This window comes from Staurois parvus, unplaced genomic scaffold (assembly GCF_062004578.1).
Source record: "Staurois parvus isolate SC_StPar_1 unplaced genomic scaffold, SC_StPar_1.0 ptg000090l, whole genome shotgun sequence".
Lineage (NCBI taxonomy): Eukaryota > Metazoa > Chordata > Amphibia > Anura > Ranidae > Staurois > Staurois parvus.
In genome coordinates this window covers 22227110-22254206 of record NW_028317886.1, presented here as the reverse complement: position 1 = coordinate 22254206, position 27097 = coordinate 22227110, and the positions used below count along the sequence as shown (strand labels likewise).

The following is a 27097-nucleotide window of genomic DNA, read 5'->3' as shown; positions in this document are numbered from 1 at the left end:
TTGCATTCTACTAAACCTGCTTCTAGAAAAGTATTCAAGCAACTGATCAACAAAGTACAGCTAAAGCCAGCACCATGAGCACTGCATTCTCGTTTTACTATCTATTCTGAGGATTAGGAGGTTTTTATACTTAAATGCTAGCAGCTACTTTTACTTTAGTATTTTGTGCGCTCACTCTAACCCTGTGTTGTTACCATCTAGCAGCCAACAGGGAGGAACATGCTTCTCTAAAAGGTTGTTGAGGATGTGCCCTTTCACTCAGGCCTTCACTTACACTCTTCAACTGAATGTATGACTATAAAGCGAGATATTAAGAGAGTTCAATTAATGTTAGACACAGGCATAGTGGTAATGGAGATGGGGATCTCTGGAATGATTCTGAGGTGTTTAGAAAGACTAAATGTACACAAAATGTTAAATAGGATGAAGCAATTGAGAATTGGAACTTGAAGCATATTATAACTTATTTTTTTTAGTTTAGTTGTGCTTTAACCACTAGCCTACAGGGCACTTATACCCCCTTCCTGCCCAGGCCAATTTCCAGCTTTCAGCCCTGTTGCACTTTGAATGAAAATTGCGCGGTCATGCAACACTACCCATATGAAATTTTTATCATTTTTTGTGACAGAGCTTTATTTTGGTGGTATGTAATCATCTCTGGGTTTTTTATTTTTTCTTAAACGTTTTTTCTTAGTTTTTTGTTATAAAATTTTGTAAATAAGTGATTTTTCTCCTTCACTGATGTGTGCTAGTGAGGCTGCAGTGATGGGCACTGATAGGCTGCACTGATAGGTGGCACTGATGAGGCACTGGTAGGTGGCACTGATGGCCATTGACAGGCATCACTGATGGGCACTGATAGGCGGCACTGATAGGTGGCACTGACTGGCACTGTTAGGCAGCACTGATGCGCACTGATAGGTGGCACTGGCTGGCAGCACTGATAGGTGGCACTGGCTGGCAGCACTGATGGGTGGCACTGACTGGCAGCACTGATGGGTGGCACTGACTGACAGCACTGATGGGTGACACTGAAAGGCAGCTCAGGTGGGCACTGATATGTGGAATTGATGTGGCACTGATGGACACTGACAGGTGGCGCTGCTGGGGCTACACTGATCATCAGGGCACACTGATCATCAGTGCTCTGATGATCTATGTACATGTCCCCTCCGAGGAATGCCGATTACCGGCTCTTCTCTCCTCTCGAGCTGTCAGCGTGACAGCTTTTGGGGAGAGAAATGCTGATAACCGGCATTTCCCTGTTTACATGTGATCAGCTGTGATTGGACATAGCTGATCACATGGCCGAGCCGACATCTTCGGTTCTTTCTGTCAACTCACTTGTCTCTGGGACAGAACTGAGGTGAAATGTCCCCAGTGTGCACAAAAAAAGTCTGAAATAATTCTGGCTTATAGACATATAGACAATTATATGTTGCATGTCACCTTTTTGGGTTCTTGCACACTATATTATAGGCTATTTTTATGCCTAGCATACATTTTCCCAGCACCCACCCATGGAATCACATGTGCCGCGTACAGCCTACCAGTTAAGTGAAAGGCTGTAGGCGGCCATACTCTTGTAAACGCCGATGCTTCCCTGTACATGTGCATCTGACATTTTCTGAATGCAGAAGTTTTATGTTTGCGAAATAAGTCATGACGCGCCTGTGCTGGGATATTAATGTTGGGCATAAAAAATACCTACAATATTTTGTGTATGCTTGAACCTATATATATATATATATATATATATATATATATATATATATATTATATTTATATTACAGCAGGTAAAATAAGTAATTAACATGTAACCATTTTTCTCATTAAATATATTTCTAAAGGTGCTATTGACATGAAATTTTCACCACATGTCGGTAAGAACCCATACAATCTATACATACAAAGAAACCAAAACAAATAAGTTAAGAAATTAAGTTATGTGCAAGAAAATGGAATGACACAGGGAAAAAGTGTTGAACACGCTAACTGAAATTCTAATACTTTGCACAAAATCCTTTGTTGGTAATGACAGCTTCAAGATGCCTCCTGTATGGAGAAACTAGTCGCATGCCTTGCTCAGTCTTCAAATCTTGAAGGTTCCGTGGGCTTCTTTTATGAACTCTGATCTTTAGTTCTGTCTATAGATTTTGTATTGGATTCAAGTCAGGTGATTGTCTGGGCCATTCTAGCAGCTTTATTTTCTTTCTTTGAAACCAATTGAGAGTTGCCTTGGCTTTGTGTTTGTGTCATTGTCTTGCTGAAATGTCCACCCTCATTTCATCTTCATCATCCTGGTAGATGGCAGCAGATTTTTATTAAGAATATCTTCGTACATTTTTCCATTTATCCTTCCTTCAATGATATGAAGTTTGCCAGTACCGAATGCTGAAAAACTGCCTCAGACCATGATGTTCCCACCTCCAAACGTCACTGTTGTTATGGTGTTTTTGCGCTGATGTGCAGTGCCATTTGATCTCCAAACATGGTGTGTATTATGGTATCCAAAGAGTCCAATTTTGGTCTCATCTGACCAGACTATATTCTCCCAGTATTGCACAGGCTTGTCTAAATGTTGTGCAGCAAACTTTAAACGAGCATGCTTTTTCCTCAGCAATGGAGTCTTGTGTGGTGATCATGCATACAGACCATGGCGGTTGAGTGCAGGTCTTTCTGAAGCTTTCCACAAGTGGTCCTTGGCTCTTGGACAACTCTTCTGGTAATTCTTTTCACTCCTATGTCTGAAATCTTGCAAGGAGTTTATGGTACGGTTTATGGTAAAATTATGTTCTTTCCGCTTCCAGAATATGGCCCCAGCAGTGCTCACGGGAACTTTCAGACGTTTAGAAATCCTTCTATAACCAGTGCCATCCGTATATTTTGCAACAATAAGGTTGCAAAGGTCTTGAGAGAGCTCTTTGCTTCTTTGTTTCTTGTGTGACACCTTGGTAATGAGACACTTTTTTTATAGCCCATCATTTGAGACTGAACCATCTGATCTGAATTTGCACTGACAAGGGGCAGGATTGCTTTCTAATTACTGATAGATTTCAGCTGGTGTCTCGGCTTTCCATGCCTTTTTGCACCTCCCTTTCTTCATGTGTTCAATACTTTTTCCCTATGTCATTCATATTTGTTACATATTACTTAATTTCTAAACTTATTTGTTTGTGTGTACGGGTTGTTACCGATATGTGGTGAAAATTTCAATAGCGGCTCTGAAAATATATTTACCTAGAAAAATGGTGGCATATTCAATACTTATTTTACCCGCTGTGTGTGTGTATGCATATATATGTGTGTGTAATCTATATATCTCAGACTGTTGTCCACACGCTGAAATTATATTTTTATTTTTTTTGTTACTAGGCAATGAATGTAAATGAAACTTTGATTAAACCTCTGGAGCGATTTCGGAAGGAACAGCTAGGCGCAGTAAAGGTATGGTTTAAAACAATAATACTTTTAGTTTTCATGTTAGCTAAGGTGAGTTTTTTCTTTTTTTTTCCTCTCTTCTGTATCCTCTTGAACACTTTAATCATTAAAGTGGCTCTTTTGCAAAAACTCTTAGGGTAAGTTTGCACGTTATGGACAGTAGACTTCAATAAATTGATATTGTGCAATCCTAATTTGTTTTTGTAAAACATGAGTAATCTTTTTGTCTGTGCTAGATCTTTTGCCAACATTCCTGCGTTGGCTATTGCAAGTCTTATGTCTGTAGAGTGCTTGCCAAGAGTTTTTCATCCACTGTGGCTGTCATAGTCCCCTGCATATGGGACTTTAAAGTGTTACCAAACCCAGGACCCTGCATTCACTTTATCTGGTCTACCACAGGACTAATGCTGATAACAGAGGAACAAGGCAACAGAGAAAAATGACACTTAGCGTTCTGGATAAGTACACACTACAGAGGGATATGCTTTGTTCATATTTCATGTCTGAGGTTTACAAGCACTTTAAGAACACACCACTGTGAAGGGCTGTGTTTGTTCAATGGGTTGCACAGTTGTTCTGTGCAATCACAAGCAGGTTTTCCTACTGTGTCAGTTGGGACACAGTAGCTGCATGGGCACAGCCGTTTTTTGCCAATTTGACATCTGTGTAGGTGCATGTCCCAGAACACAGACCGTATGAGTTTTGGGGATATGTACCTGCACCCACATGGACCCCCCACTTACTGGGGTTTATGGAAGCGATTCAGGGGCTGCACAGCTGCCGGATTGCTTTTATCCGACAGCATTTCAGCGTTTTTGCACACTCCCAGTAGCTGAAACTTCTGGAAGTTTGTGGAAACACCCCCACCACCAAACACCGCAGAAAGCAATGTAATCTGCAGCCTCCTTCAGACGGGTGGTTGGGGGGGTGGTAAAAACAACCAGCAGAGCCACAGTGTTAGGTACACAAACATCCGTCCGTGTGCCTCTCTGAACCTGTCAGCATATTTAGTGGAGGCATCAAGGGCCTCATAGGGCAGCCAAAAGGCCAGATGTAACCCTGAGGCCTCGATTTGTCCAGGTCTGCTTTAAAGTGTAACTAAACGCAAAGCTTTTTTAAAGTTTTGGACAGAATGGAGAGGATTTAGAATAGCTGTAAGGTTTTTATTGCGGTCTGTGCCCTCATTAGGGAAATTCACACACTCTGTTTTTCCAGTTTACCATTTTCACAGAGTGAAAGAAAATCCAAAATTTTGGGTCACAACAGGGATAGAAGGGAAATCTTCCAATGGGGACACTAGTCCTGGTGAGAGCCAGAGGAATTCTCAGTTTGGGGTGTTTGCTCTCACTTCCTGTTTTGGGTGTGGGATAGAAAGTGAAGGAAAATCTGTCTCTCCAGTGAGACACAGATGGCAAAAATAAAACTCACAGGAGTTCTAACCCTCCTTTACTCTGTCTAAAATGAAAAGGAGTTTTGCCTTTCATTCTGCTTTAATTAAAGTGATTGTGAAAGCAGATTTTTTTTAAAAGAACAAACATATCATTCTTGTCTTCTCTATGTAATGGTTTTGCACAGAACAGCCCCTTCCCCCTCTTCTCGGGTCCAGCACTAGCACTCCTGTCTCTTCTCTTGGGCCTAGTACCCCCAGAGCAGGGGTAGGCAACCTGCGGCTTTCCAGCTGTTTCAGGACTACAAGTTCCATCATGCCTCTGCAAGTCATAGCTGTAACTGTCAATTTTGTAATGTCTCATGGGAAATGTAGTTCCACAACACCTAGAGAGACGCAGGTTGCCTACCCCTGCCCCAGAGCAAGCAGCTTACTATGGGAGCACCCAAGCAGGCCCACTTCCAAACCTTTGCTCTGTGGGCCCATTCACACACAGCCGCAGCTCAGCCCCGCCCCCTCTCCTCATTGGCTCACTGGCTGTGATTGACCAAAGCAGGAGTCTCAGCTGTCTTAGCTAATGAAGAGGGAGAGACTGAGGGACAGCTGAGGCTCTTGTGCACATCGCTGGATCGTGATGGGGCTCAGGTAAATATTGGGGGGGCTGCTGCACACAAGGTTTTTTAACTTCCTGCATAGAATACATGAAGGTAAAAAACTTGAGCCTTTACAACCACTTTAAGCCTTTTGCTGCCAGGACCTACAGCACTGCATGCAGCTAGCCAGTTTCATATGCCATACAGACCTGCCATTCCTCACATTCCTGCTTCTGCTATCAGCTCATGGTCACTTCATTGACCATGAGCTGGTAGCAGAAATGCTGAACAAAATTTGATTAGTGCCCCCCCCCCCCCCCACATACTTAAAGCTGTCAGCGGGGTGAGGAGAGAGAGCCTCTACAGCTGCTGACAGATGTGACTCGCCCCCAATGATCCCCTGTGGCCCTTCCATGCAGTGCTGCTAGCCAGCTCTCCCTCCTCACTCTCCTTCCGACTGCAGCCTCCGACAGCTGTCAGAATGAAGTACAAGGGGGCTGCTTAGCAGCTCCCCCACTGTCCATCCTAACAGCTGTCGGCAGGGGGAGGAGGGAGAGCAGCTGCTGACAGATGTGACTTCCTCCGCGCCCCCCCCCCCGTTACCCCATGCAGTGCTGCTAGCCAGCTCTCCATCCTGCTAGCTGTAGCTGCTGACAGCTGTCAGGATGGAGAGCAGGGGGCTGGTAAACATGTTTCCAGCTCCCCCACTCTCCATCCTGATAGCTATCAGCAGAGTGAGAAGGGAAAGCCGCTGCAGCTTCCTTTCCTGAATGCAGACAGCGATCAGCACATATCGCTTCTGTATTCATTAACCACTTGTCCTCTAGAGGATTTACCCCACTTCTGACCAGGCCATTTTTTGTGATACGGCGCTGCGTTACTTTAACTGACAATTGCGCTGTTTTCCCCACAAATAGAGCTTTCTTTTGGTGGTATTTGATTGCCTCTGCGTTTATTTTTTGCGTTATAAACTAAAAAGACCAACAATTTTGAAAAAAAATATAGTTTTTACTTTTTGCTATTAAATATGTCCAGTAAAAAAATCTTAAATAAAATTTTGTCATAAATTTAGGACAAAATGTGTTCTGATACATGTCTTTCCTAAAACAAAATGCCAATATGTGTAAATTAATTGGTTTGTCTGAAAGTTATAGCGTTTACAAATGGCGGTATATTTACTGAAATTTTTTTATTTATTAATTTTTTTTACTAGTAATGATGGCGATCAGCGACTTACAGCGGGACTGTGGCGGGCATTCTGACACTGGGGGGGACATCCCCAGTGACACCAATCAATGCTAATAAAAAGCACTGACACTGTACTAATGGCACTGGACAGGAAGGGGTTAACATGTGGGGTGATGAAAGGGTTAACTGTGTGCTGTTTTACTATGTGGGCTGTGTGTGTTTCACTGTAAGCACACTGCTTTGTATGGCTCTGCATAGCAGTGTGCAGGAGCTGACGGGAGAGATCTGTATTGTTTACATACAGGTCTCTCCCACGTTGGAAATCCTCGGAGATTGCTGGGTGCTGGTGGGAAATCACCAGCCCCACCAGCTGGTAGGTAATCACCAGCCGAATGGCGGTGCAGGTAGAACGCACGTGCCCCCCCCCACCTGGAATTGCAAAATCACGATCACGTATATATACCTGATTTCATGCACACCAGTGCCTCCCTGTAGCAGTATTTCTGCTATAGGGGGTGAGGAAGCAGTTAATCGCTGATACATAGTAAACTTGTGTTTACTAGGTTTCAGTTTGTGAATGAAAGTGTTTACTATGTTCCTTTTTATAAATGAATAGAAGTCTATAAAGACTCCTATCCATTCATCTAAAGTGCAGCTCACGCTGTAGAGAAAGGGACTGTCTTCAGTAGCACCTTCTTTTTATTTTACTGATCATGTGCTTTCAGAAAATATATGGTTTAGGGGTCAAACTCTGAAAGCTGTAAGTGAGAAATTAAAACCTCCAGTTTTTTTAAGAAATGTTTGCGTTCGTTCGATTTTCACCATTTTGCAAAAAGTCACCATTTAAAATGTACAAATATTATTTATTAACTCAATATAGGATAAACGTTTTATTTAGTAGGACGTTTGTAACATTTGCTGTATATGTATGTTAATAATTACTTGAGTATATTTTTTGTGAAAATCTTGTTTTTAGGGCACCGCAACATTTGCACAAATATCGCGGTGCCCTAATTCAGGAGCACCTGTTTTTTTATTCTACTGTTCATGTGCTTTTAGAAAATATATGGTTTGGTGGGTCTTTTGCAAACTGAAAGCTGTAAGGGAAAAATAAAAAAAGCAATGGAAAAATTACAAAAATGGTCTGGCCACATACAGTAAGTTTAAAAGTTGAGCTCAGGGCCTGGCAGCGAAGGGTTAATGCAGTTGTACGAGATAGATGTTCTATTTGAGCTGAAACTAGTGTTTGAGCCTATGTATTGACATACATTTCTGTCTTACAGTAGCTCCGTAATGCAGCTGTCTGTGCCATAAAGCTCACTTGAGCATCTATTAAATTTGTGTATTTGCTTTGTCTGCTTTGGGAGTTTGTTACATAATGCTGTGACCCAGCCAGGCAGATTATAGAAGCACAGCTCTAAATATGTCGGTGGAAATATTTTCTAAGTTGAATATTTTCTTAGCATTGCGCTTGGGTGGGGTACTGCCTCCTGTCCTCGTCCAAAAAAGGAATTTTAGAACAACTTGTGTTCAGAGGCTCTTGGAGGTGGATCAGCTATTGTATGGCTGTATGGGCACAGCAACAGGATAACAAGGGAATATTTTTATACACGAAAAGCTGCTCTATTCTGTTCAAGTAAGAATTTACACAACCTTTCATTATACCTCCTATTCTTTTACAAATGTGTTAGAGGAGTAAAGTCTTTATAATAATATTTTCATAATTCCAATATTACAAAAACAAATGTGTATATCTTAAAGAGAACCTGTTGTTAACGTAGTGGTATTGTTAATCAGGCAAAGGATAGTTGTGCTGTACTGACGGCTCAGAATGAAACAATCTCCTCTGGGTGATCCATGTACATTGCAAGGCTTTTATCAAACTTTCTAGCCGAGTCCATTTTGCTTCTGTTCTGTTCTGCAGTAAAAGCTGAGTGTTCCACTATGTCCTTGGAAGACCAGTTCCTCATTGGGAGAATCTGCACTCATAACCAATTGATGCACTTTCAGTGTTTTTAAATAAGGACAACTGCAGTGTCTACATCCCTTTTTAAAAAAGTAATTAATCTTTGGGCAGTATCTCACCAAAAATGAATTCTTATTTCACAGGATGCCTAAAATTTCACTTGCATCTTAGTGCAGACACCTTGAGAAAATCAGTGCGCCAATCACACAGGCAGGAAATTACATTTCTGGAGGTCTTCTGTTTACTAACAATGTACAGAACACATCCAAGTTGCAATATTGCATTTAATTTTTAGACAATTTTATCAGATTAGAGTGACTTCAAAAAGAAAGCTTTTTTTAATAACCTAAATACAAATTTACTTATCTCAATTTTATATGCTAGATTTTTATTTATTTTTACATTTTTTTAGTGGAATTCCCTTATAAATATAGTTCTTCAAACATCTACCTGACCCTAGGATGGAATGGATAAATACAACCTGTAAAAGTGCTGTTGCTATACTTAGCACTGCTGCTTCCAGGGCAGAGGTGCTGTCACAGGAATCTAGAGCTAGGGAGGATGCCAAGTACTGATGGTTTCAGTATTACAATGTAAGAATCTGACTACACTTCAAAGAGGATTCCAAATCAAATGTAGGCTAAAGCTTAACTCCTGACATTAACCCATGCAATGTATAAGTTAAGCCCATGTCACAAATGCAAATTTAATTTCACTTAAAGAAATTAACAGGGGTTAAAAAAAAGTTTGGTAGTTGGCACATCTACCTAGCAGTGCAGTTTAAAACCAGCCTGGGACCCTATCTGCATGTTCTCCCTGTGCTTGCGTGTGTTTCACTCCAAAGTAGTATCGATATTTCTATTGCACACTTTCATGGATAAGGCTTTAGGAGTAACGGCTTCTACAGCAACAACCATCTGTAACTGGAGACATCACAGATCAAATGAACATATTTGTCAGCACACCACAGATCATCAAATATGTCCAAGTCTTTATTGAAGAATGATCTTGTCACAGAAGACATAGTCACATAGTGCAACGTTTCGGAGCCATGGACCTCTTGGTCAGGTGTGTGATGACATGCCTGACAAAGGGGTCCTGTGCTCTGAAATGAACTATGTTTTCTGTGATATGATCATTCTTCAGTATAGATTTGGACATATTTGATGATCTGTGGTGTGCTGGAAAATATGTCCATTTGATCTGTTTCACTCCAAAAACATGCTTGTAAGGTAATTGACTCCTGTCTAAATGTTCTAGTATGTGTGTGTATGTACATGAGATTGTTGGCGTTCTGTAAATACCTGTTATAATTTCACTTTAAACCAGAGATGTGAATTCTGGTTTCTGTGCAGAGCCTGCCTAAGGTTGACCATACATTATACAATTTTCTTGAGATTTTTGGTTTAGATTTACCAAAAACCATATAATAGGAGGTCACACCTAACAACACTTTCAATTGTATCCAATTAGGCAGGCTCTTGCACTACATAGTTGAAGGTAAATCTAAAGGAAATTGGACAGAACATTGTATAGTGTATGGCCAGCCTATGGTTTGATGATAAAAAGCTCTCTTAACTGCATCTCATGGGCTTATAGCAAAGGGTTTCCTGGCTAGTAAAGATAGCAGGGACAAACTGCTAACTTGTTTGGTGTCCTCATGTAATAATCTCCTAAAGTGCTTCATCTTTGATTGTTAGACCTCATGCATATGGACATTTGCAGGTATAAAATATACCTAGCATAAAGATCCCATTTTTCCACATCCAGTGACCTGCAGGTGGTACAGCCAGCCATAGAAGTGAATGGCTGTACTTCTCTGTCCTTATATAAACACTGATGCTTATTTGCAACAGTGTTTACCTGTGCATACAGTGTATTTTATGTTCTCCCCGCAGCCCCCTAGGCTTTATGTGCCTTCAAATATCTGTGCTTGTAGCCTTATTGTCAAGTACTTTTCCAATTTATGACAATGACATAATTTGCCTTTAGTGATCCCTTGATTAGCCCTCTTGGTGGCCTTGATTAAAGTGGGATTACCATGTTCTTTTTTTGTTTCACTTTGAAAAGCCAGGCAGTTAAATATTAAACTGACAGACACTGTCAATATGAAGCTTATAATATTTGAAAAAGAGTTCTCAAAAATCAGAAGTTGTTTTGACATTCAAGTCAAATTGCTTATTTCAGTAAATTAAGCAAGTGTAGTTTTGGCAATTTATGCCCACAAGTGTTGTCTGTAGCTTTTCAGTGCTATTTAGTTTTTCTACCCCGTCCCATATACCTTTTGTGTTTTATGTTCTATGTTACATGTTTTATGTTATATTCTGCATGCTTTAACATTATTACATTTGCACAATTAGAATACAAAATCGTATTGTCTGTTAAAGATGTGTCTGGCATAGGAATCCTGTTTCTTTTCACTTTCACATTTCAAATGATGTATCAGCCAGCTGGTCTGCAAGCTTCCTTTTTCCTTTTGACTAGTTAGAGCAGCATTCCTCAACTTTTTTTTTTTTTTAACAGAAACTGGCTGACATTCGGCCCATGTGTACGTCAGTCGGTCTAACAGAAGCCGGACATTCATCTGCTGATTGGCTTCTGGTTGGCTGCTGGTGTATGCTTTGGGGGGGGATTGCTGTACTTTCACTAACACGCTGCTTGTGTTAGTACAGCAATCTGTCGTGTTTTTTTTGTTTTTTTTTAATTTATTTTGCAAGTACTCCTGATGAACCCAGATTGCATCCTGGTTGACAGAAGCTGGGTTAGTAAAATTGTGACACTGCCAAATGGCTTATTTGCGGTTTTTTGATTTTACATTCATATTTTTGTTGTACATGTTACTTATGGACATACCATTCAGCTTTATTTTGACTAGTAATTAGCGTGTTTAAAGTGAAATTCCACGTAAGATTTTTTTTTTTTTTATAATTGAGTAGGAAAGGATTTTGAAATCCTTTGTTGGGGTTTTAAAGCCTCTCATGAGAAGTCTCCTGGATGTTCAGCACATGTGCAGCAGAATCTGTATTTATATTAAAATTAGTCCCAATTGTGGACCTTCTTTAGACAAGAACGGGGATTGTACTGCACATGTGACGCCCTGACTAATGGACTTTTCAGCAGGAGGTAAGTGTAAGGGATTGTAAAAATGAGAGATGTTCAGTTTATATGCATTCATGCACTGACTGGCCCATTATGGTCTACCGAAATGCATGAAAATGCACGTATTGTGTGTCGTAATGAGTTTTAATGCATTTCCAATGAACTGTGGGTGAGCCTAAGGCAATTTTTTCACCCACAGGTCTTGCAAGATGGCTGTCAAGTCTTTCTTCTTTGACAGTGAGGCACCCCTCCCCCCAATCTGTACAACCCCAAGGATAAATTACAAAATGCACAGTTTATTTATTTCACAGTTACCTTTTAAAGGCTCTGTTGCCCAACATGCAGACCTTTTAAGTGCTACTTGTGTGACCCTTGACTTCAGCAGTCTAGTTGGAGTGGGATCACAAAGTTGTAAATGGGTAGTAGCAATGATTTCTGCTAGCCTAATGTAACATGTCCCTAGTCTCTCACTGTCTTCTGCAGCCTACAGTCTCCTTACCCCGGTACCATTCACACAGTCTCTGGCCATCATTCTCTCTAGTATCTCGAAAGTCTCTGGCAGGCCTCCCTAGCTATACATATCTTAAACCTGTGGCCCCTTTGATGTCAGGGGCTGCAGTTTATTTTCCCTATACTTGTAAGTTAACACTGATAATGACATTTTTGGTAAAAGCAGATGGTTTGAATTCCCAACCTATATTTTTAGCTATGACGGCAATGAGAGCAGATTTCTTGCCTTTGCCCATTTTACACTTACTGTAGGTAGTTAACATAGGGGGTTTAATTCTTAATGCTATATATAATGTAATGTACACTATATGAATATATGGAGAATCCTATTGTGAGAGTGAGATCTCCTGTAATCATAATGATCTCAATGTAAAGGCATTATAAAGAGTGAAACTTTTTTTGCGTATTTATGTAACTTCTTTGTATGCGTTTACAGAATTTAATGATTGTGTATCTGTTTTCAGGAAGAGAAAAAAAAGTTTGATAAAGAGACAGAAAAGAGCTACAGCAATTTGGATAAGCATTTAAGCATGTCTTCAAAGAAGAAAGAGCCACAATTGCAGGAGGTAGGGCTAATGCATTGTTATACAGAATATTTTGTTTTATAGATATAAAGGCTTTTCTTTTGGCTTAGTAGTGCCGCTCTTTAAGGATCCACGCACACTGGGCTTAAAAGACCACTGCTTTTACAGGAGTTTTGCTTGTTGAAGCAGCTCAATGTTATCCTATGTGTTATGCACAGAGAGACATATTTTAAGCTCAGCGTTTAGAGACAGAAAAAAAAACCCTTCTGGTTTGAATTTTTGAAAGGAGTTTTCTGACAGAATGTAACACTAAATGCTCTTAAACGCATGCACAAAAACGCTCTATATGAGCGTTTTTTCTGCCAAAAGAACTGGCGGTTTTTTTTTTTTTTTTTTTAAACCCAGTGTGCATGAACCTCAATTGTGCCTCGCTGAGCCTCTTACTGCATGCTTATCATATAAGGTCTGAATGAAAACAAAAGACTCTCTGCAGTCTTTAATGATGTGAAACATCCACTATGTTCTGAGGACCATGTTACCTAGGTGATTAAGCTTTAGATGAAAACAAAAATGAATACTTTTTAAAATCAATGTAATTTGATAATACAGTCATGTTGTCTTCATATGAACAGCCCACATTTCTACAGATTTCGAAATCTGCTGCAAATCTTGCTTGCTCTGCCCAGTGCTGTTTTTTAAAATCTTTGTGAATCCTATCTGTGTTCTACTGCTAGTTATACGGTGCATTTATTATTTTTATTTATTACATGTGCTTATATAGCGCCGTCAATTTATGCAGTGCTTTTACATACATATATTGTACATTTCACATCAGTCCCTAACCTTCAAGGGGTGTACAATCTAAGGTCCCTAACTCACATTCATACATACACATACTAGAGCCAGTTTACACAGGAGCCAATTAACCTATCATGTCTTTGGAGTGTGGGAGGAAAGCGGAGTACCCAGAAGCATACCCACCCAAGCACATGGTTGGGATTGGAACCAGCGACCCTAGTACTGCCAGGCAGAAGTGCTAACCATTTAGCCACTGTGCTGCATCTACAGTATTTCAGCAAGTGTGAAAAGATTGGATAGGCTGTGTATTTGTTTTCACTTGTAAAATGTGCTCCTGACATGTACAGTATTTGTGCTCAGTGATGCCAAGTATGTAGGTTCAGTAAATGTGGATTGTATTTTTACCGGACAAGACAGTGGTCCGGGTTCTTCTACAACTGTTCACTGATTCACATGCACATTATAGCTTTCTTGTCATTGCTTCAGGTAGAAGTGTGCAATCTAAGTTTATAAATGATCCAGACATGGTAACTTTGTTATTGGCATCCCAAATGTGCCCATTTTCCAAGATCCAAAGACCAAATCAACGAATGACATTCAGTATACCTGAATCATCATTGTGACTGCAGATTTTTGATACTCTTGTTTTCTCAGGAGTTATGCATGACCACATATGTGTTTATAAGCACACACCTATGGACGCTCTTATGCAAATACTAGTAACCTTTTATTTGCTGGATGACAGTAGTGGAGACATTTCATTTACATTTGCATTCCAGATAGACTTAAAATAGTTTATAAATCTAGTACCAGGCTTTGATTATACCTCTGTGTACTCAATTTGATCATAGGAAAAATTCTTTATTCAGAAAGCTCTCTGCTGTTCACACATTGCTCTATTAATGGAAGTAAGAGTTATCTTGTTAGTTGCAAGGCTGAAAACACTGTGTTTTTCTTGGCTTTCTTTTTATTCTCCAGAGAAGTTATTTTCAAATTAGCATGCTTTTTCCAAAGGGTCTGCTGCGGAGGAATGTATGAGAACATGAGCAAAGGATGTGTTTGTGACCTTTCTGATAGGGTCATCTCACCAGAGAAAAGAGAATCTGCTAATCCACATATCCCTAAGCATTGGGAATTCACATCATTGAATAGTATTCTGGGTTTCTGCAGATAATCCCTGATATCCTTTGCAACAAAAAGTAGCATTTGATTATGATCTTTACATCAAGGCCACATTGTCAGGGCATTTTAACTCCAGCTGTGGCTGAATTCACAGTTGGTTGCAGATAGTTGCAAAGCAATGATGGGTTGACAGTTCGCTGGTGGTCACATGTGATCACAGATGAAGCAATTATCTGCAGTTACACCGGGTGCGATTTGGCATGCGATTTGCATGTCAGGTGACTTGCAAATTGTATGCCAAGTCACACCCTATTGTTCGCTATTAGAGCGGTCATATCTGTGCAGTTTCGACTTGGTCGGAGCCGCACCGATTTCTAAAGTAGTACATGCAGTACTTTTGTTGCGATTTGCTTAGACATCTGTGTTGGATGTCTTGCAATTCGCAACTGAAATCGGCAGGTCACCCAATTTCAAAATTGGCTTTGATGTGACCGGGGGCTTAGGTATAGACAATTACCCTTTGGTGCAAGCAGTTTGCGACCAACGGTGATAATCTGTCCCATACATGCAAACATCTATGGACGCTATTAGTCTGTTATTGCTTTGAATAGGCAAAAAGTTTGCAGTGACTTTCTTCAACCACAGTAATCTGCAGGAAACTTCCTGCAGCTGAAATTAACATGCCATATGAATGAAGCCGTAGGCCTGCTTCACATGGGCTTCAGCTTATATAAGAGCAATGTAAACAGCAAGCATTGATAAATTATTTGCAGACCTTTCAGCAAGCTTTGTTAAAGCTTTACAAGTACCATTCAGCTCCAGCTTGTAAATATTGAACACAGATCCTAATGGGAGTGTTGAGTGCCACTTTGAACAAGCTGCTAGCAGGCTTCAGCACATCTGGAAGCTTGGTGGAAGCCTGCTAGCAACTTGCTTAAAGGGGCAATCAACACTCCTATTAGGATGTGTTCAACATTTAGAAATTGGAGCTGAATGGTACTTTAACAGTTTCAGCAAAGCTTGCTGAAAGCTTTGCAAATGCTTTGTCAAAGCTTGCTATTCACACTGCTCTTCTACAAGCTAAAGTCTGTTTGAAACAGACCTTAGTGAGTTAATTTTGAGGGCAGGAGGCCCCCAGTTGCTTGCCACACATCGCTGTCGGTCATCAGGCAGCCTTTCACAGAAATGGGCCAGGAATGCCTGCACTAACCAGATTTAAGACTCACTGGGACCCTAGCAAGGGACCTTCTTTGGAGCATACCAATTTCAGTGTTAATTTGTGGCTCATAAACACTTAAATATTGCCCAATAATAATATTGCCCATCTTTTTACATTTCAAATTAAGAATTAAGTTAAGATTTCAAATTCTAAATTCTCTTTCCAAATTCTTAAATTGTGTTAAAAACATAAACTGTAAAGAGACTATCAGTACAAAAATGTATTCAGTTAGTATGCATTGTGCACTGTGATTTCAATTCAACTAACTTTTATTAAAATACAATTTGATTTTACCTGGATATAATTCCCACTATTACATGTCCGCATATATGAGATGTTTTTGAGGGAAACAAAAATGCCTGCTGTGTCAGTGACGGTCACTTTTCAGTTGCTGGAGCAATATGGCCATGCATTCTGCTATTATTTGATATCGGGAAAGCCAGTGACAGCTGAAGAACTTGTAAATGAATACATAGATCTTTACTGGAGTGTATTACAGAACAGGATAAAAATTAAAGTTTTTAATGAAAAGCTGAAAAAGCCTGATAAGAAAAAATAGATTAGGAAAATTCTTATGAGCATTGTAAATAGAAAAACCTGCAAGAATCACTCAACATGCAGAGGTCCTGAAACCCCACCTATCATAGGCACCTGTCTGGCTGATCCTAAAAATAAATTATGTATATATATGTGTGTGTGTGTGTGTATGTGTGTGTGTGTATATATATATATATATATATATATATACACACACACACACACATATACAGTGGGGCAAAAAAGTATTTAGTCAGCCACCAATTGTGCAAGTTCTCCCACTTAAAAAGATGAGAGAGGCCTGTAATTGGCATCATAGGTAGACCTCAACTATGAGAGACAAAATGAGAAAAAAAAATCCAGACAATCACATTGGCTGATTTGGAAAGAATTTATTTGCAAATTATGGTGGAAAATAAGTATTTGGTCAATATCAAAAGTTCATCTCAATACTTTGTTATATATCCTTTGTTGGCAATGACAGAGGTCAAACGTTTCCTGTAAGTGTTCACAAGGTTGGCACACACTGTTGCTGGTATGTTGGCCCATTCCTCCATGCAGATCTCCTCTAGAGCAGTGATGTTTTGGGGCTGTCGCTGGGCAACACGGACTTTCAACTCCCTCCAAAGGTTTTCTATGGGGTTGAGATCTGGAGACTTGCTAGGCCACTCCAGGACCTTGAAATGCTTCTTACGAAGCCACTCCTTCGTTGCTCGGGCGGTATGTTTGGGATCATTGTCATGTTGGAAGACCCAGCCACGTTTCATCTTCAATGCCCTTGCTGATGGAAGGAGGTTTGCACTCAAAATCTCACGATACATGGCCCCATTCATTCTGTCCTGTACATGGATCAGTCGTCCTGGTCCCTTTGCAGAGAAACAGCCCCAAAGCATGATGTTGCCACCCCCATGCTTCACAGTAGGTATGGTGTTCTTTGGATGCAACTCAGCATTCTCTCTCCTCCAAACACGACGAGTTGTGTTTCTACCAAACAGTTCTATTTTGGTTTCATCTGACCATATGACATTCTCCCAATCCTCTTCTGGATCATCCAAATGCTCTCTAGCAAACTTCAGACGGGCCCGGACATGTACTGGCTTAAGCAGGGGGACACGTCTGGCACTGCAGGATCTGAGTCCCTGGCAGCGTAGTGTGTTACTGATGGTAGCCTTTGTTACATTGGTCCCAGCTCTCTGCAGGTCATTCACTAGGTCCCCCTGTGTGGTCCTGGGATTTTTGCTCACCGTTCTTGTGATCATTTTGACCCCACGGGGTGAGATCTTGCGTGGAGCCCCAGATTGAGGGAGATTATCAGTGGTCTTGTATGTCTTCCATTTTCTAATTATTGCTCCCACAGTTGATTTGTTCACACCAAGCTGCTTGCCTATTGCAGATTCAGTCTTCCCAGCCTGGTGCAGGTCTACAATTTTGTTTCTGGTGTCCTTCGACAGCTCTTTGGTCTTCACCATAGTGGAGTTTGGAGTGTGACTGTTTGAGGTTGTGGACAGGTGTCTTCTATACTGATAACAAGTTCAAACAGGTGCCATTGATACAGGTAATGAGTGCTGGACAGAGGAGCCTCTTAAAGAAGAAGGTACAGGTCTGTGAGAGACAGAAATCTTGCTTGTTTGTAGGTGACCAAATACTTATTTTCCACCATAATTTGCAAATAAATTCTTTCCAAATCAGCCAATGTGATTGTCTGTTTTTTTTTTTCTCATTTTGTCTCTCATAGTTGAGGTCTACCTATGATGCCAATTACAGGCCTCTCTCATCTTTTTAAGTGGGAGAACTTGCACAATTGGTGGCTGACTAAATACTTTTTTGCCCCACTGTATATATGCTATATATACATTTTAATAAATGTTTTTCTTTTTGGTTGTTTTTTTTTTTTTCCCCCTCCTACTGTATTAAAAAGTTCAGGCAGCTTATTCTTGGCTCCAGGAATCAGAATTTGTTTATTCCCCTGTTCTGTGGAGTGCGTGCTTGCTGTCTGTTTGCCTGCTTCAATGTAACTTTGCATGTCCTGTACAAAATCAGCGCACTTTCCTTTGTAAGACTAAGCTTTACACTGCATGCAATACCTTATACATGGAATTTCCAAAACCTTTTCAGTTCCAATGATAAATCCATGTAGAGGGTTATAGGTGGCTTAAGATATGACGTCTGTCTGTTTTGAATACACAGCTCTTAAATTTCTTTGAGTGAGATGCACAGATCTTTTCCTTAAAGGGTATGGCATGAGATGTACAGTGCAGTTATTTTGGAGCTTTAAGCAGCTGTTTTCTTTCTTCCTCTTTCAGGCAGATGTCCAAGTGGAGCAGAATCGACAACATTTTTTTGAGCTGTCACTTGAATATGTGTGTAAACTGCAGGAAATCCAGGAACGGAAAAAATTTGAATTTGTGGAACCTGTAAGTGAGGACAATGGTGTATATATACACAAAGGAAGCACTGATTTCTTATAAACTGATGGTGTTTTTTTCCTGTCATTTATGAACTACCGTGTCCTTTCAGTTTTACATGCAGCAGTATGTTGTAGTTCGGCCCCTTTCAAAACCGGAACAAAAAAAATGGACAAACGGACAATAATATATTCCAATGGGAGTTTGGATGTATATGGATGAGCATCAGTATATATCAAACATCCATGGCCATTTAGGGCAACAATTGGAAACAGAATAGGTTTTCAGTGTTTATGCAGGCTTATTGGTGCAAACTGATGTCATAAGTTAGGGCCTGTTCACACCAGATGTTAAAGGACTGTGTTGGGCAGTTATTCCAAGACAAGGTAGATGGTGTGCGCTGAAAAAAAGTTTGACTTGCAGCGCAGTGCAACACAGTCCACACTGACACTAATACTAATTTTAAAAATGCTTTTTAAAAAAGTCCTACCCAAAATATATTAACCATGACTTTTGGCCCTATACCATAACTCTGACACTAACCCTGGCACTGGCCTAGATAAACCAAATGCGATATCTCCTGCGCTCCGGGACCCAGACTGGTGGTAAGTAGATGGAATCAGACTCCAAAAAAGCAAGGAGGGGACCACCGAAATAGTTAAGGTCGTGCAGCTCCACACCAAGGCTGGGGAAGCCCAAACAGAACTGTGAGGAAGAACAAAAAAGAAAAAAGAAGCGCACCAACCTTGCGCATTACCTCAGTAACCAAAATTTATTAAATAAAATAAAAGAATGGTACTCACAAACAGCGAATAAAAACAGGCATGTCAGTCCTCAAAGGGACTTTAAAGGCAAGATGCAAATGCGAATCCCATCATGGAGGAAGCCACTCAGTACAGCTGACGCGTTTCGAAGGACAAGCCTTCTTCCTCAGAGCTGGCCTAGATAAAGCCTTGATCTAGCTATTTTTTCTTTTTCGTTTATTCTTTTTTTTCACACTTTTGTTAGTTTACATCTTTCTCTCCTGCAAGGAGAGAAAGATACAGTGCATCTTTCTCTCCATTCAGAAGAGAGAGAAAACATGGCTGCACAGTGACTGGTCACAATGATCTGTGAGGCTGCATATCTGTGTACTGTTGGCAGGAAGGGGTTAATAAAATGTTGATTTTGTGTCAATTCAATAAAGTTAACCCTTAGGGTTTTTAAAATGGAAAGTAAATCCCAATGTTTACAAATACAACACTTTTTTGATTACGTGTCCCAGGAAGAGGTGGCATGTACAGGATATACTTGTCATCCATCTTTATCATTCTAGAAAGGTGTGAAGATGGTGAGGAGTATCTCCTTCAAGACCCTTAAGCTTGTACACACGATGGGAATATTGGACAAATGATCTGTTTTTTGCATGCCAGTCTCATATCAAAAGTCAAGAGTTTTCTAAAGTTGTGAAAATTCTTCTACGACAAAAAATTTGGAAGTGATGTAATGTATTGTATTTTTGGGCAAAAATTGTGCTGATTAAACAAAAAGGGTATGATCTGGTAACGAACGAGAAACATTTTCCTGCTTGTCCCTTCAAATAATTTTGTCCGAAAGCTGTGTACTAACAATCGGATTATTGTACGTTCGCTTTGAAAGCGGTATGTTTCATACAATTTTCTGATCGTGTGTACTAGACTTTTCTCGAATGCTTCACTTATTCAAAATATCTGTGTATGCATACAGTATATATGTAATGATTTATAGGAATTGAAACTGATCTGGTAGAACTGGGCATTAATGGATAACAAACAGATGTATACAGATTAAATGTAACCAATTTCCCACCGCCCTATAGCAGAAATACTGCTACAGGGTGGCAGGAGTGCGCAGTATCACATATATGTGTGTGATTTTGCATTTCCTGGTGAGCCACGCTGCCATTGGCGGCCTCGTTTTGTCAATCACCGGGTCCCGGCCGGTGATTCCCTGCTGGCACCTGGTGATCACCGAGTATCACGGACGCGGAAAGAGCTATTTATAAACAATACAGATCTCTCCCGTGTCAGCTCCTGCACACTGCTTTGTATGGCTCTGCATAGCAGAGCCATACAAAGCAGTGTGCTTACAGTGTAAAGCACACACAGTGAAACATCACACATTGTGTGGTTGGATCTCTGCCAATTGCTTGGCAGCACTGCAAAAAAAAAAAAAAAACAGGTACCAAAATTCTATTGGAAATGGGTATGTGACCAGTTTATTGCAAATCCACTTTGTAGCCACTCCAGTAAAGTTATTATCTTTTTACACCCAGTTATATTGTGAAGTATATTTATTACCTGTGAATGTCAAAGTTATCCATTTGAAATAACTTTTCTCCACGGAAAGTCAATGCATGACAGCAGGGAAATGTCTGTGGCCACTGTCTTAGTTAGAACATTGCAGTCACTGGCTCTGCCCCATAGTAATATTACATTTATAGACCATGTACTGAGTGTGCTGAGCATGTTTTCTTAAATCCCCCCCCCCCCCTTCATGAGATAGAATTACCCTCTGAAAGCCAGAAAGTTAGCAGGAGCCAATTTTTAAACCAAAATTAAAGCCACTTGAAATTAAAGAATTAACACGGAGATAACATTTTCAGAAGAATCATTATTCCTACCACAGTAAATTCCGTTTTCCAGAAGGCTACACTTCAGCTTTTTAAAGAAGAATTACAAGTCTGAACAGTCTGTATAGAATATAGTTAAAGGGCTGCTAAATCTTTCAATTTCAATTCTTCTTGGTGTCTTGGCTATGGGGGAGCTGTCAGCCAGCAAATCAGACTTTAAATCCACAGAAACTTTAGGGGAATCTAAAATCTGCTTCACAGTGTGCTGAAATACTTAGTGACAACTTCCTCCACTGACAGGTGGTCTGCTTTGTCTTTTGTCACTTCAATCCTACAGCTTTGGCTCATGGTAGGATATTTACAAGACAAATACAAATCATGTCTTCAGGTTGTAGTGCCAAGGAGGCGGGTAGGTGCCTGTCAATGGAGGGACCTGATCCTGGTTATAAAGAAGTACAGGTATATCCGTTTTTATTATGCACTTTACAAAGCCATTAGCAAGGTAGATGGAGAGCCCTATTGTAAACCAATGAATTGTTTAGTAAGTAGTACAAAGAACAAAGCGCAGTGTGCAGAAACCAGTCAGAATATATTTTACTGATGGTATTCATGTGTCAATTTTATTCACTGGTACTACACTGTACTTTGCTTCTTTCACAGTGGTATTAAATAAGCCTGCTAGGCTGTGTATAACCCTGTCCATGAGACTGACAGCAATCATTTAAAGAGAATCCTCCGTAAATAGGGATTTGCAGTAATTAGAATTTTCATCTCTAAATTGTTATCATGCAGTTTATTTCAAGGATTTTTTTATTTACTTTTTTCACCTGTCAAAGCCAAAGTTTCAGATTGAGTGTGTGCTGATAGCACTCGAGTCAGACCACCCTCTAACGGAAAATCAAGGAGAAATAAATACAAAAAAAAAACCAAAACTAATGCAGCCACTACATCTAAGGACTAGTAAGCTACAATAGATAACATTTTTTACCTGGGTGTAGATACACTAAGTATTTTCCTTTTACTGCCCTCCAACAGTTTGTAGAGACTGCCTATTCCCAACACAGAAAGGATATCCTCTATTTGTGCTATAAGCTTGACACTGAGCTGACACTTCTGTTCTGGCAAGGGGATAATGCAAAAGGACACAGTTACAGTGAGGAACAGAAGTATTTGAACACCCTGTGATTTTGCAAGTTCTCCCACTTAGAAATCATGGAGGGGTCTGAAATTCACATTGTAGGTGCATTCCCACTCAGAGACAGAATTAAAAAAAAAAAATTCAGGAAATCACATTGTATGATTTTTAAAGAATTTCTTTGTCTTGCACTGCTGAACATAAGTATTTGAACACCTAAGAAACAGCAAGAATTCTGGCTCTCAAAGACCTGTTACTGTGCCTTTAAAAAGTCCACCTCTACTCCACTCATTAATCTAACTTAGTAGCACCTGTCTGAGCTCTTTAAAGACACCTGTCCACCCCACAGTCAGTCAGACGCCAACTACTACCATGGGCAAGATCAAAGAGCTGTCAAAAGACACCAGAGACAAAATTGTGGACCTCCACAAGGCTACGGGGCAATTGCCAAGCAGCTTGGTGAAAATAGATCAACTGTTGGAACAATTGTTAGAAAATGGAAGAGGCTAAAGACAACTGTCAGTCTCCCTCGGACAGGGGCTCCATGCAAGATCTCACCTTGTGGGGTGTCACTGATAAGAAAGGTGAGGAATCAGCCCAGAACTACAAGGGAGGAGCTGGTCAATGACCTGAAGAGAGCTGGGACCACATTTTCAAAGGTCACTGTCGGTAGAACAGTACGCCGTCATGGTTTCAAATCATGCATTGCATGGAAGGTTCCCCTGCTCAAGTCATCACATGTCCAGGCCTGTCTGAAGTTTGTCAATGACCATCTGGATGATCCAGAGGAGGCATGGGAGAAAGTCATGTGGTCAGATGAGACCAAAGTAGAACTTTTTGGTCTAACTTCACTCGTCGTGTTTGGAGGAAAAAGGATGAGTTGCATCCCAAGAACACCATCCCTACTGTGAAGCATGGGGGTGGTAACATCATGCTTTGGGGGTGCTTTTCTGTGAAGGGGACAGGACGACTGCACTGTATTAAGGAGAGGATGAATGGGGGCAATTATTTTGAGATTTTGAGCAACAACCTCCTTCCCTCAGTCAGAGCATTGAAGATGGGTTGTGGCTGGGTCTTCCAACATGACAACGACCCGAAGCACACAGCCAGGATAACCAAGGAGTGGCCCGTAAAGAAGCATATGAAGGTCCTGGAGTGGCCTAGCCAGTCTCCAGACCTAAATCCAATAGAACATCTTTGGAGGGAGCTGAAACTCCGTGTTGCTCAGTGACAGCCCCGAAACCTGACAGATCTAGAGGAGATCTGTGTGGAGGAGTGGACCAAAATCCCTGTTGCAGTGTGTGCAAACCTGGTCAAGAACTAAAGGAAACAAAGGCTTCTGTACCAAATATTAACACTGATTTTCTCAGGTGTTCAAATACTTATGTTCAGCAGTGCAAGACAAATTCTTTAAAAATTATACAATGTGATTTCCTGAATTTTGTTTTTAAATTCTGTCTCTGAGTGGGAATGCACCTACAATGTGAATTTCAGACCCCTCCATGATTTCTAAGTGGAAGAACTTGCAAAATCGCAGGGTGTTCACATACTTCTGTTCCTCACTGTATCCCTCAGAGCTAGTGCATAACAACTGAAATACCAACTCTGAAAATTTTCAAACACCTGTCAACTTATTGTACTCTGTGTCCCGTTTGGGTGATTTCTCCTTACTTCCTTTCTAAGTGACAGACCAGGAAGTGAGGAAAAATCCCCTCTTCCTGTCTATTTAGTAGATGTTAGACCGAAGGATCAGAAGAGTCTCCTCAATGGGTAATAGACTGTATTTAAAACCCAAAAGAGGCTCTAACCCTTTTATACTTAATCTGAAATTAAAGTGTTACTAAACCCACAACAGTAAAATCAGTCTGTCTATGCAGTAAAGCATGCTTGTTATACTCACTGTGGAACCTAAGGGGTTAATCCTCCACATTCTGTAAAAAGGATGTGTGATCCTGTCTTCTCTGATCCTCCCCTTCCTGTAGTGTCTCCAAAATGTCTCCTGATAGAACAGGCTCGGGGGCAAGCTGCACATGCTCAGTTTGGTGTGTATTGTTAGAGAGGTTTTTTTTGTTTTTTTTCTTGGGAGAGTGCATGTGATCAGCACAGGGCCAGTCGGCACTGTCCAGACAGAGGGTCAGGGGTTCTGCATCCTTAGAGCCGGCAGGGACAAATGCAGCATAAGACCGAAGCTGCATCCACTTAGCTAAGTATGATTTTAAAGGAAAAACAAAATCCAATATTTTTAAGTCACTGGGCCAGCATGACACTTAAGCTGGCCATAGACTACACATGCGAGGTGGATGGTACATACCTCAAAAACAGTCCCCAAAAGGGAATCCTCTAACCAGCAAAAGTGGAGGAATAAACTGGTGGGGGGGAGAAACCACCATATTAGCACAGATATACTTACAGCAACAATAATTGAACAAGAAATAAACGCATAAAGGAGGGCCACCACATCTGTCCGGGTTGTGGGAAGACCATTGGAAACCAATTGGGAGGAGTGGACTTTGCTCTATGCAGCTTAGAACCAATCAGGAAATCCCTATCAAAGTTGGAAACAAAATAAAGTAAAAATACATAGCATTCAAAAAAGGGGACCAATTAAAGCAACCAAAAAAACATCATCACATCCATCTTTAATAGGAGAAAGTTGTGCCCATTCACAAAGTTTAGCTCCAACATTCACAAACCTCTATAAACAATATCACATTCTCAATATTGATAATGGATAATAAACTGAGGATATATTGTTGCTGTAAGTAGATCTGTTCTAATATGGTGTGTTTGAGATGATCCTCTTTTGAAGACTGTTTTGAGATATGTACAGTGCCTTGAAAAAGTATTCATACCCCTTGAAATTTTCCACATTTTGTCATGTTACAACCACAAACATAAATGTATTTCTTGGCGGATTTTATGTGATAGACCAACACAAAGTTGCAAATAATTGTGAAGTGGAAGGAAAATTGATAAATGGTTTTCAAAATTTTTTACAAATAAATATGTGAAAAGTGTGGCATGCATTTGTATTCAGCCCCCCTGAGTCAATACTTTGTAGAACTGCTTTTCGCTACAATTATAGCTGCAAGTCTTTTTGGGGATGTCTCTACCAGCTTTGCACATCTAGAGAGTGACATTTTTGCCCATTCTTCATTGCAAAATAGCTCAAGCTCTGTCAGGTTGGATGGAGATCGTCTATGAACAGCAATATTCAAGTCTTGCCACAGATTCTCAATTGGATTTAGGTCTGGACTTTGACTGGGCCATTTTAACACATGAATATGCTTTGATCTAAACCAGTGATCTCCAAACTGCAGCCCTTTGATTGATTGCCTTTTATCTGGCCCTTGGGGCACTATTCCTCCCACTGATATGAGGCACCATTCCTTCCACTAACAAAAAACATTAATAACAGCGCAAATAAAATATATGTGCAACTTATAAAATCTCAAATAATACAAACAAAAAATTATACTGTTGAAATAGTCCCACTCCAAAAAAATAGAGAATATGGTGAATAAAATAAAGTCCTTATTCCAAGACCCTTGGCCAGTAATCACACCCATTTGTGTTGTAATCACATACCGAACTCACCAGATATTGATGAAAAAAACACCTTAAATTTGGACTCAGGAATCCTAGATCCCCTTGAACCAGCCTCCAATCTCCAGGTAGATCGAAATCCCCCAATTGTAGGTAAGACAAATACCGTAGAACTCCAATCTGTAATTTGAATCTGCCTCCAACCTCCAGGACCACCAAAGATCACTCGCCATAGGAAGATAATTTGTGCGGAGAAAAAATATACATATAGTGTAATACTGTAAAACTCAATCAGGATGAATTCAAGTACCAAACCACTCACATTTTAAAAGAATGTAATCCGCATTTATTTTATCTGGAGCCAAGTCGCCAGGGTAAAGATCTCTGACAACTCGAACTTTCAGCTCCCTCCACAGATTTTCAATCGGATTAAGGTCTGGAGACTGGCTAGGCCACTCCAGGACCTTAATGTGCTTCTTTTTGAGCCACTCCTTTGTTGCCTTGGTCGTGTGTTTTGGGTCATTGTCATGCTGGAACACCCATCTATGACCCATTTTCAATGCCCTGGCTGAGGGAAGAAGGTTCTCACCCAAGATTTGATGGTACATTGCCCCGTTCATCGTCCGTTTTGATGCGGTTCAGTTGTGCTGTCCCCTTAGAAGAAAAACGTCCCCAAAGCAGAATGTTTCCACCACCATGTTTGACAGTTGAGATGGTGTTCTTGGGGTCATAGGCAGCATATCTCCTCCAAGCGAGTTGAGGTGATGCCAAAGAGCTCGATTTTGGTCTTATCTGGCCACAACACTTTCAACTAGTTCTCCTCCGCATCATTCAGATGTTCAGTGGCAATCTTCAGACAGGCCTGGATATGTGCTTTCTTGAGCAGAGGGACCTTGCGGGCACTGCAGGATATCAATCCTTGTCGGCATAGTGTGTTACCAATTGTTTTCTTGGTGACTGTGGTCCCAGCTGCCTGGAGATCATTGACAAGATCCTCACGTGTAGTTCTGGGATGATTCCTCACTGTTCTCATGATC

At 40.6% G+C, this 27097-nt stretch overlaps 1 protein-coding gene across 2 annotated transcripts in view; it reads left to right on the top strand.

The window, feature by feature from the left end:
* The window catches only part of ARHGAP10 (Rho GTPase activating protein 10), a 374825-nt gene that overhangs the window by 130757 nt on the left and 216971 nt on the right, over nt 1-27097 (top strand). For both annotated transcript variants that reach the window (XM_089670475.1, XM_089670474.1), the window contains exons 4-6: nt 3376-3447; nt 12649-12750; nt 18688-18798. In XM_089670475.1, coding sequence (XP_089526601.1) covers nt 3376-3447; nt 12649-12750; nt 18688-18798 — 285 coding nt within the window. The remainder of the gene's footprint in view (nt 1-3375; nt 3448-12648; nt 12751-18687; nt 18799-27097) is intronic.